Source organism: Carcharhinus amblyrhynchos, chromosome 18 (assembly GCF_965287045.1).
Source record: "Carcharhinus amblyrhynchos chromosome 18, sCarAmb.v2.hapA, whole genome shotgun sequence".
NCBI classification, from domain to species: domain Eukaryota; kingdom Metazoa; phylum Chordata; class Chondrichthyes; order Carcharhiniformes; family Carcharhinidae; genus Carcharhinus; species Carcharhinus amblyrhynchos.
Genome location: NC_137341.1, coordinates 47,398,612 through 47,412,216, shown reverse-complemented (window position 1 = coordinate 47,412,216; position 13,605 = coordinate 47,398,612). Strand labels below are relative to the sequence as shown.

Genomic DNA, 13,605 nt, shown 5'->3' with positions numbered 1-13,605 from the left:
TGTTAACAAGTTCATGAAACCAGCACAACGTGTCCATTTTGACACGTCGTAGTTTTTTTTTTAAAATCAGCCTTCCCTACAGCTCAGCCACGAGAATCTAAGTTATCTACAAGAAAGGATATTATTAAACTGAAAAGATTTACTAGGATGTTACCGGGACTTAATGGATTGAGTGATGAGAGGCTGGATAGACTAGGACTTTTTTCTCTGGAACGTAGAAGGCTGAGTGGTGATCTTATAGAGGGCTATAAAATAATGAGGGGCATAGATCAGCTAGATAGTCAATATCTTTTCCCAAAGAGTCTAAAACAAGAGGGCATAGGTTTAAAGTGAGAGGGAAGAGATATAAAAGGGTCCAGAGAGGCAGTTTTTCAGAGGATGGTGACTGTCTGGAACAAGCTGCCAGAGGTAGTAGTGCAATTCTGTCTTTTAAAAAGCATTTAGACAGTTACATGGGTAAGATGGGTATAAAGGAATATGGGCCAAATGCGGGCAATTGAGATTATCTTATGGAATTTAAAAAAAGGGCAGCATGGACAAGTTGGGCCAAAGGGCCTGTTTCCATGCTGTAAACTTCATGACTCTGAGATAATTTCTTAATTGCCAGAAGTGCAGTTTCTTTTGCAACTGTCAAATACCCCAATTTCACAGGCATAGTAGGTCAAGTACAGTCATTTGTACTAGGGCAGGATTTACTCAGCTAATGGCAGGGAGTTGGGGAGAGTTTTAGAACAAAGTCGTCCAAGGGTACAGGTTCACAGCTCCTTGAAAGTGGAGTCACAGATGGACAGAAGAACGTGGCATTTGGCACGCTTGGTTTCATTGGTCAGAACATTGAATATGGGATTTGGAACATCTTGTTGAAGTTGTATAAGACATTGATAAGACCACACTTGGAATACTGTGCACAGTTCTGGTCACCCTATTATAGAAAGGATATTATTAAACTGAAAAGATTTACTAGGATGCTACAAGGGCTTGATGGTTTAAGTTATAAGGATAGGTTGGATAGACTAGGACTTTCTTCTGTGGAGCGTAGGAGGTTTAGGGGTGATATTATAGAGGTCCATAAAATAATGAGGGACATAGATCAGCCAGATAGTCAACATCTTTTCCCAAAGATAAGACAGTCTAAAACTAGAGGGCATAGGTTTAAAGTGAGAAGGAAGAGATACAAAAGTGTCCAGAGGGGCAATTTTTTACCACAGGGGGTAGTGGGTGTCTGGAACAAGCTACCAGAGATAGTAGCAGAGGTGGGTCCAATTTTATCTTAAAGCATTTAAACAGTTACATGGGTAAGATGGATATAGAGGGATATGGACCAAACAGGGGCAATTGGGACTAACTTCATGGTAAAAACTGGGAGGCATGGACAAGTTGGACCAAAGGGACTGTTTCCATGCTGTAAACCTCTACGACTCTCTTCTGGCTCTCTCTTTTTTTTTTAAATGGCAGTAACTATTTTCTGACAAGATTGACATTCTGACAATGCTAAAGAAAATGGTCAAGGGAAGGAAGTGAAAGAGCAAGATTAGAAATGAAGGTAAACAGATGTATAGAAAACTAACCAATGAACTAAGGAAACCAACCCAGCAAAAGCGAGATACTGGGGAGAGCAGTGCAATGATGTGGAACAACTACAAAAAAAAGGAAGAATGGATACTGTCTTCAAAATAAAGGAATTGACTAGAAGAAGGAGGGCTCAGCATGCACAAAGAGGATAGTAGAGATGCTACACTGCATATAGAACCTGAGGAAGCAAAGCATAGATGGAAACAGTACGCTGAAGAACTGACTAAACACACTGATCCCGTTGAAGCAAGTGGCAAGTACCATGTACTGTGCAACGCATTTCATTATAGCTCCCTTGGTAGCGCCCAATGCAATTGGAATATCAGAAAGGTTTCTCACCTGAATCTATTTCCCTGCAATCCAGAAATCTAAGCACAGAACATGTGGATACTTTCTCCTATATTATGTTTTCTTTTTTCTTAGATTCACATATTATCTTTGACCAAGAGGACAGACATACATCTCACTTTACTGGCAACATTCTAAACTAGATGCCACGAAATGTAAGCAACAGACCAAGATGCCTGTCGCTGATCCACATGGAGAAAGCACTCTATACTCAGTACTGCTTTACAATGACAGTGGTATGTTCAGAATAACACGAGGCAATGCACATCTAATGACTCCAATGTCACTATTCAAAACCACCAACTGGTTTTTGGTCGATTTACAGTGGAGACAAAGAAAACGCAAGCTGTCTTCTTGATTAATACACCATTTTGTATTGAAACATATGCAGGTGAACAAATTAGTTCCATTACCAGTTTCCAAGTTAAAATCACAAATCTCTGCAAAAGAGGAAAGTATTGTAGTGAAGAGTAACTTCAGGGATCATCACAGACTACAGAAAAATTCTGAGCTAGTAATAACATACCTTTATTAATCTATTACACTCAGCAATAAAGTGAAATATGTTGGCAGCACAGTGGTTAACACTGCTCCCTCAGTGCAAGGGACGTGGGCTGGATTCCTGGCTTGGGTCGCTGTCTGTGCGGAGTCTGCACGTTCCCCCCGTATCTGCGTGGGTTTCCTCCTGTTTCTTCCCACAGTCTAAAAGACGTGCAGGTTAGGTGCATTGCTAAATTTTCCCTCAGTGTAATCGAACAGGTGCCAGAGTGTGGCAATTGAGGGATTTTCACAGTAACTTCATTGCAGTGTTAATGTAAGCCTACTTATGACATGAATAAATAAGCCTAAACTTATTAAAATAATCACATTTACTTATCATATTTGTTCTTTAACATTCAGTGTCAGATAAGTTAAGAAAATTGAAAATACAATGCTCCCTAAAAAAAACGGGTCTGCTGCGAAATGGGTACAAAGTACTTGCCTGGAATGGCAGTTCGTTTCATAAAAAGATTTGTTTTCAGTGGTATTGTGTATCAGTCTTCACAGGTCAATAAAATCATATACAATCTTACTTGGAATTGAATCAAGTATGTCATCTAAGAGTTTGCAGTGTTTTTCTGCAGTATTTAAATTTCATGGTGAAGGGTGCAGAGTAGAAACACTGCTATTGGCAAGAGATTATATTCGAGTTATATTTACACAAAAACTGAAAATGCATGCTAAATAGGTCAAGCTATTTCGTAACATGCAGCTGCAACTCACAATGGTTACACAAGGAAAATGTGCATTTCCCTGTAAGTTGTGGTTCTGAACCATTAATTGTGGCCACGTTGACAAATCTGATCACAACCACCGAGCAGCGCACTGATACATATGCTGGGTGGATACATCACTGAGCTGTTCCAGTTAAGTTTACAATGTGATATCAGAGGATTCTCAACTCATTAAAAAAAAATGCATTAAGAAATTTTTATTTTTGAAGTATATGGAATCGCTTCAATTGCATCCAGATCCTATTTGTTTTGTGTAAGTGTACAAAGACCGTAACAGAAAATGATTTCCTTCAACCCACAATTCAGTCATAGGTCGTATTCTGACACAAATCAGTAGGTTGTGGGGTTAAGTTGCATTCCAGAGACATGATCACAAAATCTTCCTTGCAGTGCTTAGGATGTGCTGCGCTGTCAAAAGTGCTGTCTTCAGAAGTGATGTTACACTGAGGCTCTACCTTTCAAGTTCAGGTGGACGCAAGGGTTCTTTTTAGAAAAAGTATTTATTAGTGCCACAACTAGGCTTACATTAGCACTGCAACAAAGTTACTGTGGAAAATCCCTAGTTGCCACATCTGTTTCTCCTGTTCAGGTACACTGGAGGAGAAATTAGCATGGCCAATGCACCTAACCAGCACATCTTTCAGACTGTGGGAGGAAACTCACGCAAACACTGGACGAACGTGCAAATTCCACACAACCAGTGATTCAAGGTCAGAATTAAATCTGGATCTCTGGCGTGGTGAGGCAGCAGTGCTAACCACTGTGCCGCCTTGTGTCGTAGCTAATGGTGATTGCTAAAACTATTAATAACCTGATCACCAAAACAGTTTATCTCGTCAATATCACATTCCCTTTGTGGGACCATATTGTGCACAGATTGACTGTCAAATTTTCTACAATCCAACAGTGACTACACATCACAAGTGCTTAATTGGCAGTAAAGCACTTTGGGGCTACCTGAGGTTGCAAAAGGTGTGCTATAAATGTCAATACCAATCAAATTGGCAAAGATAATCCGGAAGATGAATTTGTAGAATGTTTTTGGGACAGATCCCTAGAACAATATGCTGACACACTAGGGATAATGCTCTTTCAGATATAGTAACGTGTAATGAGGCTGGGTTAATTAATAACCTCACAGCAAAATATCTGATGAGAACTAGCAATCACAATACAATTGAATGCCACGTTAAATGTGATTGGAGTATGTCGCTTTCAAAAACAAGTATTTGAAGCTTAATCAAAGCCAATTACATAGGTGTGAGGGAACAGCTGGCCAAGATAGATTGTGTAATTAAATTAAAAGGTATGGGAATCAATGAACAATGGAAATATCAAAAGAAACAATGCAAGATATTTAGCAAAAATACAATCCACTGGAAAACAAAAATTCAACAAGAAAACCCATTTTTGACTTACTTAGGAAATTAAGGATTGTATTAGTTTTAAAGAGATTTATAATGCTGCAAAAAAAACAGTAATAAGCCAAATGCAAGTATTTTAGAAACTAACAATGAGTCACCAAAAGGTTGATAAAAATTGGAGATAAAATAAAACGAGAGGAAACGATCAAGAATATAAAAACAATGGTAAAAGCTTTTACAAGTATAGAAGGAAAAAAGCAGCTAAAGTAACATTGGTCCTTAGAGACAAAAGCAAGATACGTTATCATTGCGGATGAGGAAATGGTAGGGACGTCAAATAGATGTTGTGTCTGTCTTCAGCGCACAAGACAAAATTACACAGCAGAAACAACGAGTCACCCAAGGGGCTAAAAAGTGAGAGGAACTGGAGTTTGTTAATAGCAATAAAGAAAAAGTAATGAATAAACTTAAAGAATTAAAACCCAACAAATTCCAGGATCTGATGGCCTGCATACTAGGGTTCTAAAAGATGTAATTGGATGTGCTGGTTACAATTTCCCAAAATTCCCTACATTGTAAAACCATCCTAGGGAATGGAAGTTAACATAATTTCATATTCAGGAAAGGAAGGAGTGGGAAAACAGGGAATTAAAGTAGTTAGCCTGACCTCAGACATTGGGGAAATGCTGCCATTGCTTATTAAGGACATCTTAACAATGTACTTGTGAAAACATAGTATGGTCAGACAAATACTAATTGACAAATTTATTAAAAGTTCTTTTGAGGATATAACTAGTAGCTTAGATAAAGAGGAACCGGTGGTTTCTAAAAGCCATCTGATAAGGCGTCACACAAAAGGTTTTTAAAAATGTGTTCATGAGATGTAGGCATTGCTGGCTAGACTAGCATTTATTGCCCACGAGAAGGTGGTGGTGAGTCACCTTTTTGAACCGCTGCAGTTTTACAGTGCTGTTATAGGATGATTGATACGTAAGAGATAGGATCATGCAGCTAGGGCATGACATGGTCAGAGGATGGTTTAATGGATAGGAAACAGACAGTAGGAATAAACACTATTTTCAATTTGACAATTCCTGCTCAAGTAACTTGTTGGACATCAAAATTCTCTATTGTAATATATTCCGTTATAACCTGTGCAGAGCCTTTAATGCAAATTTTGCTGTTAGCTGATAATAGCCCTTCTTAACCTTAATTGGGTAAGCACAACCCTTGTATATTAGAGTGCTTTGGCATGTCCTGAGATGTGAACGATGCTTGTAAGTGCAACTTCCTTCTTTCTTTATTTCATATTTCAGCTTCTGAAAATGAATTGCAGTAACAACTATTGTGCAAAAGGACTTCATATTTTTAATCAATGGCACTTTGTTAAACAGCCAAGTAAATGGTTTGAAGTTTTTGTGGATGATAAATTTAACATAGAAAACAAGATAACTAACACAAGCTCAATTAGTCAAATCAAAACCTCAGCAGGAATCACAGAACATAATGGAATGTTAAAAAGATTAATTCTGCACTCAATAGTAAATTTGGAATTTTAATTAGTTCTACATAATTCCAGCAGGTAAGCTGGCACCACTGGTCGAGTGGCCTAGTTATGGATGTTAATAAGAAACTGGCACGAACCTGCTATTCTTTGCATCTTCATACGCCGTGCTTGAATGCGGCCCTTTGCCAATCGCTGCTTTGCGATGATGCAGCGGATGTGATCAGCAAAGATGAACGTGGCCTGGAGGATTGGGAAGGGCCTGGCGTGAGGATTGGATGCCGGCTTATGGATGATGATATTTAAAGCTCTACTGTCATCTTCCACTCCCATCACCTGCATGTCCTATTAAAAAAAAGGTTATAATAATTGTAAGTACACAACTGGCGGAGTGTTCCCATCCTGTCGTCATGGCCCACACAAAAGTCCGTTGACTTTGGGCAGGATTTTCTGACTGTGGGCCAGAAAAACTTGCCTGATGAGCTTCATGTCATATTTTAGCCAAAGCTTAAAGCTTTCCTTTGATGGTCACACGGTAATGCAGACTTTACCGTGTAGCTGCATCTTTCTCAACCTGATATCATTAATAGATCACAGCTATAGAAGCCTAAACTGGACCCAAAATACATCTCTCAAAATCTGGATTAGTTTATTCGTGTGTCCTACCAATAAACCACAATACAGTTGATCCACTATTTCTAGGGGGCTCCGACTTACTACATATGGAGCACATTGTACAAACCAGATTATGCAAAACTGAGTAAATAAGTCTAAATGAAAAGGTTCCCAGTCCAATGGAAAGATGCTTTTCATGACCAATACAACTCAGGGAGGCGAATCCACAAAGCACCAGTGAAGAACATAATCACCCATTTTGTCTTTCCTCTTTATTCATCCTTCACCGCAGCACCTGGTGGGTTGCTTGTTTAAAATTATAGAAGTGAAAAATAGAAGCCTTATGCCACACAAAGAAAGCACCAATGTGCGTGAACACCAGGAGATTGCACATTCCTACAGTGCAGGAGGCGGCTTTTCAGCCCACCGAACCTGCACCAACAACAATCCCACCAAGGCCTTCTCCACATAATCTCATGTATTTATTTTTCTAATCCCCTTGATACTAAGGATCAGTTTAACATGGCCAATCAACCCAACCTGATGCGGAGATGCCAATATTGGACTAGGGTGGGCACAGTGCATAGTCTCACAACATCAGGTTGAAGTCCAACAGGTTTATTTGGCATCACGAGCTTTTGGAGCACGGCTCCTTCATCAGATGAAGGTGATCATTCACTTGATGAAGGAGTGACACTCCAAAAGCTCGTGATTCCAAATAAACCTATTGGACTTTAGCCTGGTGTTGTAAGACTTCTTACTGCAGCCTTGGAACATAACATAAGAAATAGGAGCAGGAGTAGGCCATCTAGCCCTTCGAGTCTGCCCTGCCATTCAACAAGATCATGGCTGATCTGAAGTGGATCAGTTCCACTTTCCCGCGTTCTCCCCATAACCCTCAATTCCCTTGTCTATCAGAGAAACCTATCTACTTGTGACTTAAATATATTCAGCGAGGTAGCCTCCGCCACTTCAATGGGCAGAGAATTCCAGAGATTCACCACCCTTTGAGTGAAGAAGTTCCTCCTCAACTCTGATCTAAACTGCACCTCCCCCCCTCTTATTTTGAGGTTGTGCCCTCTTGTTCTGCTATCCTTTCTAAGTGGGAAGAATCTCTCTACCTCTACCCTATCTTTCCCCTTCATTATCTTATATGTCTCTATAAGATACCCCCCTCACCCTTCTAAACGCCAACAAGTACAGACCCAGTCTATTCAAATCTCTCCTCATAGGCTAACCCCCTCATTTCCGGTATCAGCCTAGTGAACCTTCTATCAGCCTGGAGAGCATGAGGAAACCGGAGCACCCGGGGGAAGCCCTCGCAGACATGGAGAGGATATACAAACTCCACACAGACAATAACCCGAGGCCAGAACTGAACCCAAGTTCCTGGAGCTACGAGGTAGCCATGCTAACCATTGTGCTGCCACTGAACATGCCTTCAACTGGCAGTTATTTTGGTGCACAAACGAAAAGTGATCCCCACAACAGATCAGCCATGATCTTATTGAATGGCGGGGCAGGCTCGAAGGGCTAGATGGCCTACTCCTGCTCCTATTTCTTATGTTCTTATGTTCTTATGTTCTTATGTAAACCCAAAAAAAGAAACTAACTTGACTAAATAAGCAAGTACCGTGTGAAGCCTGAATTAGATTTGTTGTTTTGGGTGGATGGAAGTACAAAACAACTAAACATGCCAGAAATGTAACCAGAATGAAGGAATCAAATTTAAATATTCAAATCCAAGAAGCAGAAAGGAGATGCATCTGCCAGGACTTAACTTCTTACCTGAAGCAGGCCTGCAAATTTCACCACTCCCCAGCCAAGTCGTTTGCTTTCGGGTTCAACTAAGCTCATCTGATAAATGTCTACCGCCAGGAATCGATGCATCTGACTGCCATCTTTTGTAACCACAGTGCAAGCAATTAAGTCACTATTGTCTGAAAGAACAGAATTAACATCAAGTCTTAGTTGGTCAATCTACACAGGACTGAGTGGAAACTAAATCCATTTCAAGACAAGACATTAAGATAATCAGTGATAAACCAAAAATATGAACATCAACAGCATTTAATATATTCCAGTGCGAACACTGTAATTCAAATCAGTATTTGCTCATCAGTTAAGCAAAAAAAAACCAGCTTGAGTGAAGATTGGGAGTAATTTGTGATGAGTTACTCTTAACTATGTAAGAAAATAAGCATTGCAAAAATATGACCGTATGGAATATGAGAAGTGGGCCATTTGGCCCCTTGAGGTTGTCCTCTCATTCAATAAGATACTGGCTGTTCTGTATGCTTGTTCCATATTCTCCATCTATCCCTGACAACCTTTGATTTCCTCGCCTAACGTCAATCTCTCCATCTCTGGCTTAGAAATATTCAGTGACCTCGTTTCCACCACCTTCTGAGACAGAGTTCCAAAATCACACAACTCAGTAAATTTCTCCTCATCTGTCTTAAAAGGACGGCCCCTAATTTTAAAAAGAAGAATATTCTATATTTAGGCTTGTAGTTTTTACTGTTACAATGACGTACTTGAGTTAGAATAAAGGATACTGAGTCTTAGGTCTCAGGTTAAAATTAGTCATTAAGGAAATGCAAAAAGCATTTAACTCTTGTTTGTTCTCTTTTTTGCAAAGCTTTCAGATCAAGTAGTGCGAGGTGCCACCTGACATCCTGCCACTTCAAAATCTGAGTCAAAACAGTAAGTATTTGCAGCCCATTCATTCAATCAGATGAGTTCAAATGTTCACCTATAGCCCACACAAGCAAGCACATTTCACAATAGCGATCACTGGCTGATGATTAAGATGGGATTACTGACTCAATTTTTTTTTGTCTGCTTGATTTAGGAACACTGAAGCCAATCTGGCATCAATGATCTCTTCTGGAGTCAACCAACTCAGGCCCAGATCAAGGATTTGCCTGATGCCCACAAGCCCAGTAGCACATTTAGTCACTGCGATTATGGACAGTCCTTACTTACAAGGTTCCACTTGGAAGGCTGGTGCAAAAGGTTACAGCCCGTGGGATCCATGGCAAGTTAGCAAATTGGATCCAAAATGGGCTTGTTAATAGAACATATAGAACACTACAGCACAAACAGGTCCTTCGGCCCACTTGTTGCACCGATCACTTGTATACCTACTAAGCCATAGACCTATTTATAACCCCCAATCCCATTAGATCCCGTATACTCATCCAGAAGTCTTTTAAAAGACCCCAGCGAGTTCGCCTCCACCACCACCGACAGCAGCCGATTCCATTCACTCACCACCCTCTGAGTGAAAAACTTACCCCTAATATCTCCTCTGTACTTCCTTCCCTGCACCTTAAGCCTGTGTCCTCTCGTAGCGACCATTTCAGCCCTGGGAAATAGCCTCCGAAAATCCACCCTATCTATTCCTCTCAACATCTTATAAACCTCTATCAGGTCGCCTCTCAACCTTCGTCTTTCCAGGGAGAACAGTCCCAGCTCCCTCAACCTATCTTCATAAGGCATGCCTCCCAATCCAGGCAACATCCTTGTAAATCTCCTCTGCACCCTTTCAATAGCTTCCACGTCCTTCCTATAGTGAGGCGACCAGAGCTGCACACAGTACTCCAAGTGGGGTCTGACAAGGGTCCTATAAGGTTGCAGCATTACCTCCCGACTCCTAAACTCAATTCCTCGATTAATGAAGGCCAGTACACCTTCTTGACCACATCCTCCACCTGCGAGGCCGATTTAAGAGTCCTATGGACCCAGACCCCAAGATCCCTCTGCTCTTCAACACAGCTAAGACTCTGACCCTTGATATTGTATTCCTTCATCCCATTGGTCCTGCCAAAATGGACCACTACACATTTATCTGCGTTGAACGTAAATAGGAAGATTAATAGGAGGCAAAAGGTGGCGATGGAGGGTTGCTTTTGTAATCGGAAGCCTGTGACCAGCAGTGTGCCACAGCAATCAATTTTATATATTACATACGTAATGAGTCGGATGTGAATGTAGAAGCTATAAGACTCCCATCCATTGACTCTGTCTACACTTCACGTTGCCTCGGCAAAGTAGCCAGCATAATTAAGGACCCAAGCACCCCAGATATTCTCTCTTCACCTTCTTCCTTCAGGAAAAAGATAGAAAAGTCTGAAGTCACACACCAACCAACTCAAGAACAGCTTCTTCCCTGCTGCCATCAGACTTTTGATGGGACTTAGCTTGCATTAAGTTGATCTTTCTCTACACCCTGGCTATGAATGCAACATTACATTCTGTACTCTCTCGTTTCCTTGTCTATGAACGGTATGCTTTGTCCGTATAGCGTGCAAGAAACAATACTTCTCATTGTATGTCAATACATGTGACAATAATAAATCAAATCAAAATATAATTAGTAAGTTTGCAGATGACACAAAAATTGGTGTTGTTGACATTGAGGAGAATAGGCTCAGGCTGAAGACTGATACTGGTCAGCTGGTAAACTGGGTAGAGCATTAGCAGATGGAATTTAATCCTGATACGTGTGAGGTGATACATTTTGGGATATCTTATTAGGGTAGGATCTACAGAATAAATGGTAGGTCCCTAGTACTGAGGAAAAAAGGACCTTGGGGTACAAGCCCCAAGATCTCTGAAGGTGGAAGCATAGGTAGAAAAGATAGTGAAGACATAGGGAATGCTTGCCTTCATGAGCCGGGTCATAGAATATAGGAGCTGGGAAGTGTTGGTACAACATTATAAAACATTGATTAGGCCACAGATAAAACACTGTGTGCAGTTCTGGTCACCACAGGATAGGAAGGATATGATTGCACTGGAGAGGTACAGGGGAGACTCACCAGGATATTGCCTGGGAAGGAAAGTTTTAGCTATGAGGAGAGACTGAATCGGCTGGGTTTGTGTTCCCTGGATCAGTGGAAGGGCCTAACTGAGGTGCAGAAAATTATGAGACATAGATAGGGTAGATTATTAAGGATCTTTTCCCCATGGCAGACTTCATAGGTTTAAGATGAGGAGTAAAGCCTTTGACAAGGTCCCTCATGGCAGACTGGTGCAGAAGGTGAATCACATGGGATCAGAGGTAAGCTGGCAAGGTGGATATAAAACTGGCTCGGTCAAAAAAGACAGAGGGTAGCAGTGGAAGGGTGCATTTCTGAATGGAAGGCTGTGTCAAGTGGTGTTCCTCAGGGATCAGTGCAGGGACCTTTGCTGTTTGTAATATATATATATATATATGTAATGGGATTGATTAGTAAGTTTGCAGATGACACAAAGGTTGATGGATTTACAGATAGTGATGAGGACCAGCAGAGGGTACAGCAGGGTATAGATCAGTTGGAGACTTGGGCAGAAAGATGGCAGAGGAGCTTAATCCAGACAAATGTGAGGTAATGCATTTTGGAAGGTCTAATACAGATAGGAAATATACAGTAAATGGCAGAACCCTTAGCAGTATTGATAGGCAAAGGGTACACAGGTCACTGAAAGTGGCAAAGCAGGTGGAGAAGATAGTCAAGAAGGCATATAGCATGCTTGCCTTCATTGGCCAGGGTACTGAGTTTAAAAACTGGCAAGTCATGCTGCCGCTTTATAGACCCTTAGTTATGCTGCACTTGGAATATTGTGTTCAATTCTAGTCGCCACACCACCAGAAAGATATGGAGGCTTTGGAGAGAGTACAGAAAACATTTACCAGAATTCTGCCTGGTATGGAGGGCATTAGCTATGAGCAGAGGTTGGAGAAACTTGGTTTGTTCTCACTGGAGCGACAGAGGTTGAGAGGAGACCTGATAGAAGTCTACAAGAATATGAGGCACATGGACAGGATGGATAGTCAGAATGTTTTTCCCAGGTGGAAGAGTCAACTGCTAGGGGCATAGGTTTAAGGTGCGAGGGGCAAGTTTTAAAAGAGATGTACGAGGTAGATTTTTTACATAGAGATTGGTGGGTGCCTGGAACTCGTTGCCGGGAGAGGTAGTGGAAGCGGATACGGTAGTGACTTTTAAAGGGGCGTCTTGATAAGTACGTGAATAGGATGGGAATAGAGGGGTATGGTCCCTGGAAGCATAGGGGGTTTTTAGTCAACTCGGGCAGGATGGTCGGTGCAGGTTTGGAGGGCCGAAAGGCCTGTTTCTGTGCTGTAATTTTTTTTGTTCTTTGTAAGTGATTTGGAAGGGATCTAAGGAAATACTTTTTCACCCAGAGGGAAGTGGAAACATGGAATGTGCTGCCTGAGAGGGTGGTGGAGGCAGGTACACATGCAGCATTTAAGCAGCATCTGGACAAACACATAAATCACCAAGGAATAACAGGCTATGGACCAAATGCTGGTAAATGGGATTAGTACACATTGATATTTGATGGTCAGCCTAGACATGGTGGGCCAAAGGGCTTGTTTCTGTGCTGTATCTTTCTATGACTTTCAGGTGGACACAGATCCAGACCATTAAGTGTACTGATCAGTCTTTATTCCTCAACCATCACTAAAAGCAGCAACAAAAACAGAAAATGCTGGAAAATCTCAGTAGGTCTGACAGCATATGTATGGAGAGAATAGAACCAATGTTGAGAGTCTAAATGACCCTTCGGCTGTGGCATGGTCGCACAGTGATTAGCGCTACTGCCTCACAGCGCCAGGGACCTGAGTTCGATTCCCGGCTTGGATCACTGTCTGTGTGGAGTTTGCACATTCTCCCCGTGTCTGCGTGGGATTCCTCCGGGTGCTCCAGTTTCCTCCCACAGTCCGAAAGATATGCTGGTTAGGTGCACTGACCCGAACAAGTGCTGGAGTGTGGCGGCTAGGGGAATTTCGCAGCAACTTCACTGCAGTGTTAATGTATGCCTTACTTGTGACTAATAAATAAACTTTTAAAGAAAACTTTTACATTACTTTCAGATGCTGTCAGACCTGCTGAGATTGTCCAGCATTTTCTGTTTTTAT

At 41.4% G+C, this 13,605-nt stretch overlaps 1 protein-coding gene across 1 annotated transcript in view; it reads right to left on the bottom strand.

Annotated features, from left to right (window-relative positions):
- The window catches only part of clec16a (C-type lectin domain containing 16A), a 246,720-nt gene that overhangs the window by 55,735 nt on the left and 177,380 nt on the right, over positions 1 to 13,605 (bottom strand). The window contains exons 20-21 of the mRNA XM_080206958.1: positions 8,466 to 8,617; positions 6,203 to 6,407 (exon numbers count right to left, since the gene is read on the bottom strand). Of these exons, the coding sequence (XP_080063084.1) occupies positions 6,203 to 6,407; positions 8,466 to 8,617 (357 nt within the window). The remainder of the gene's footprint in view (positions 1 to 6,202; positions 6,408 to 8,465; positions 8,618 to 13,605) is intronic.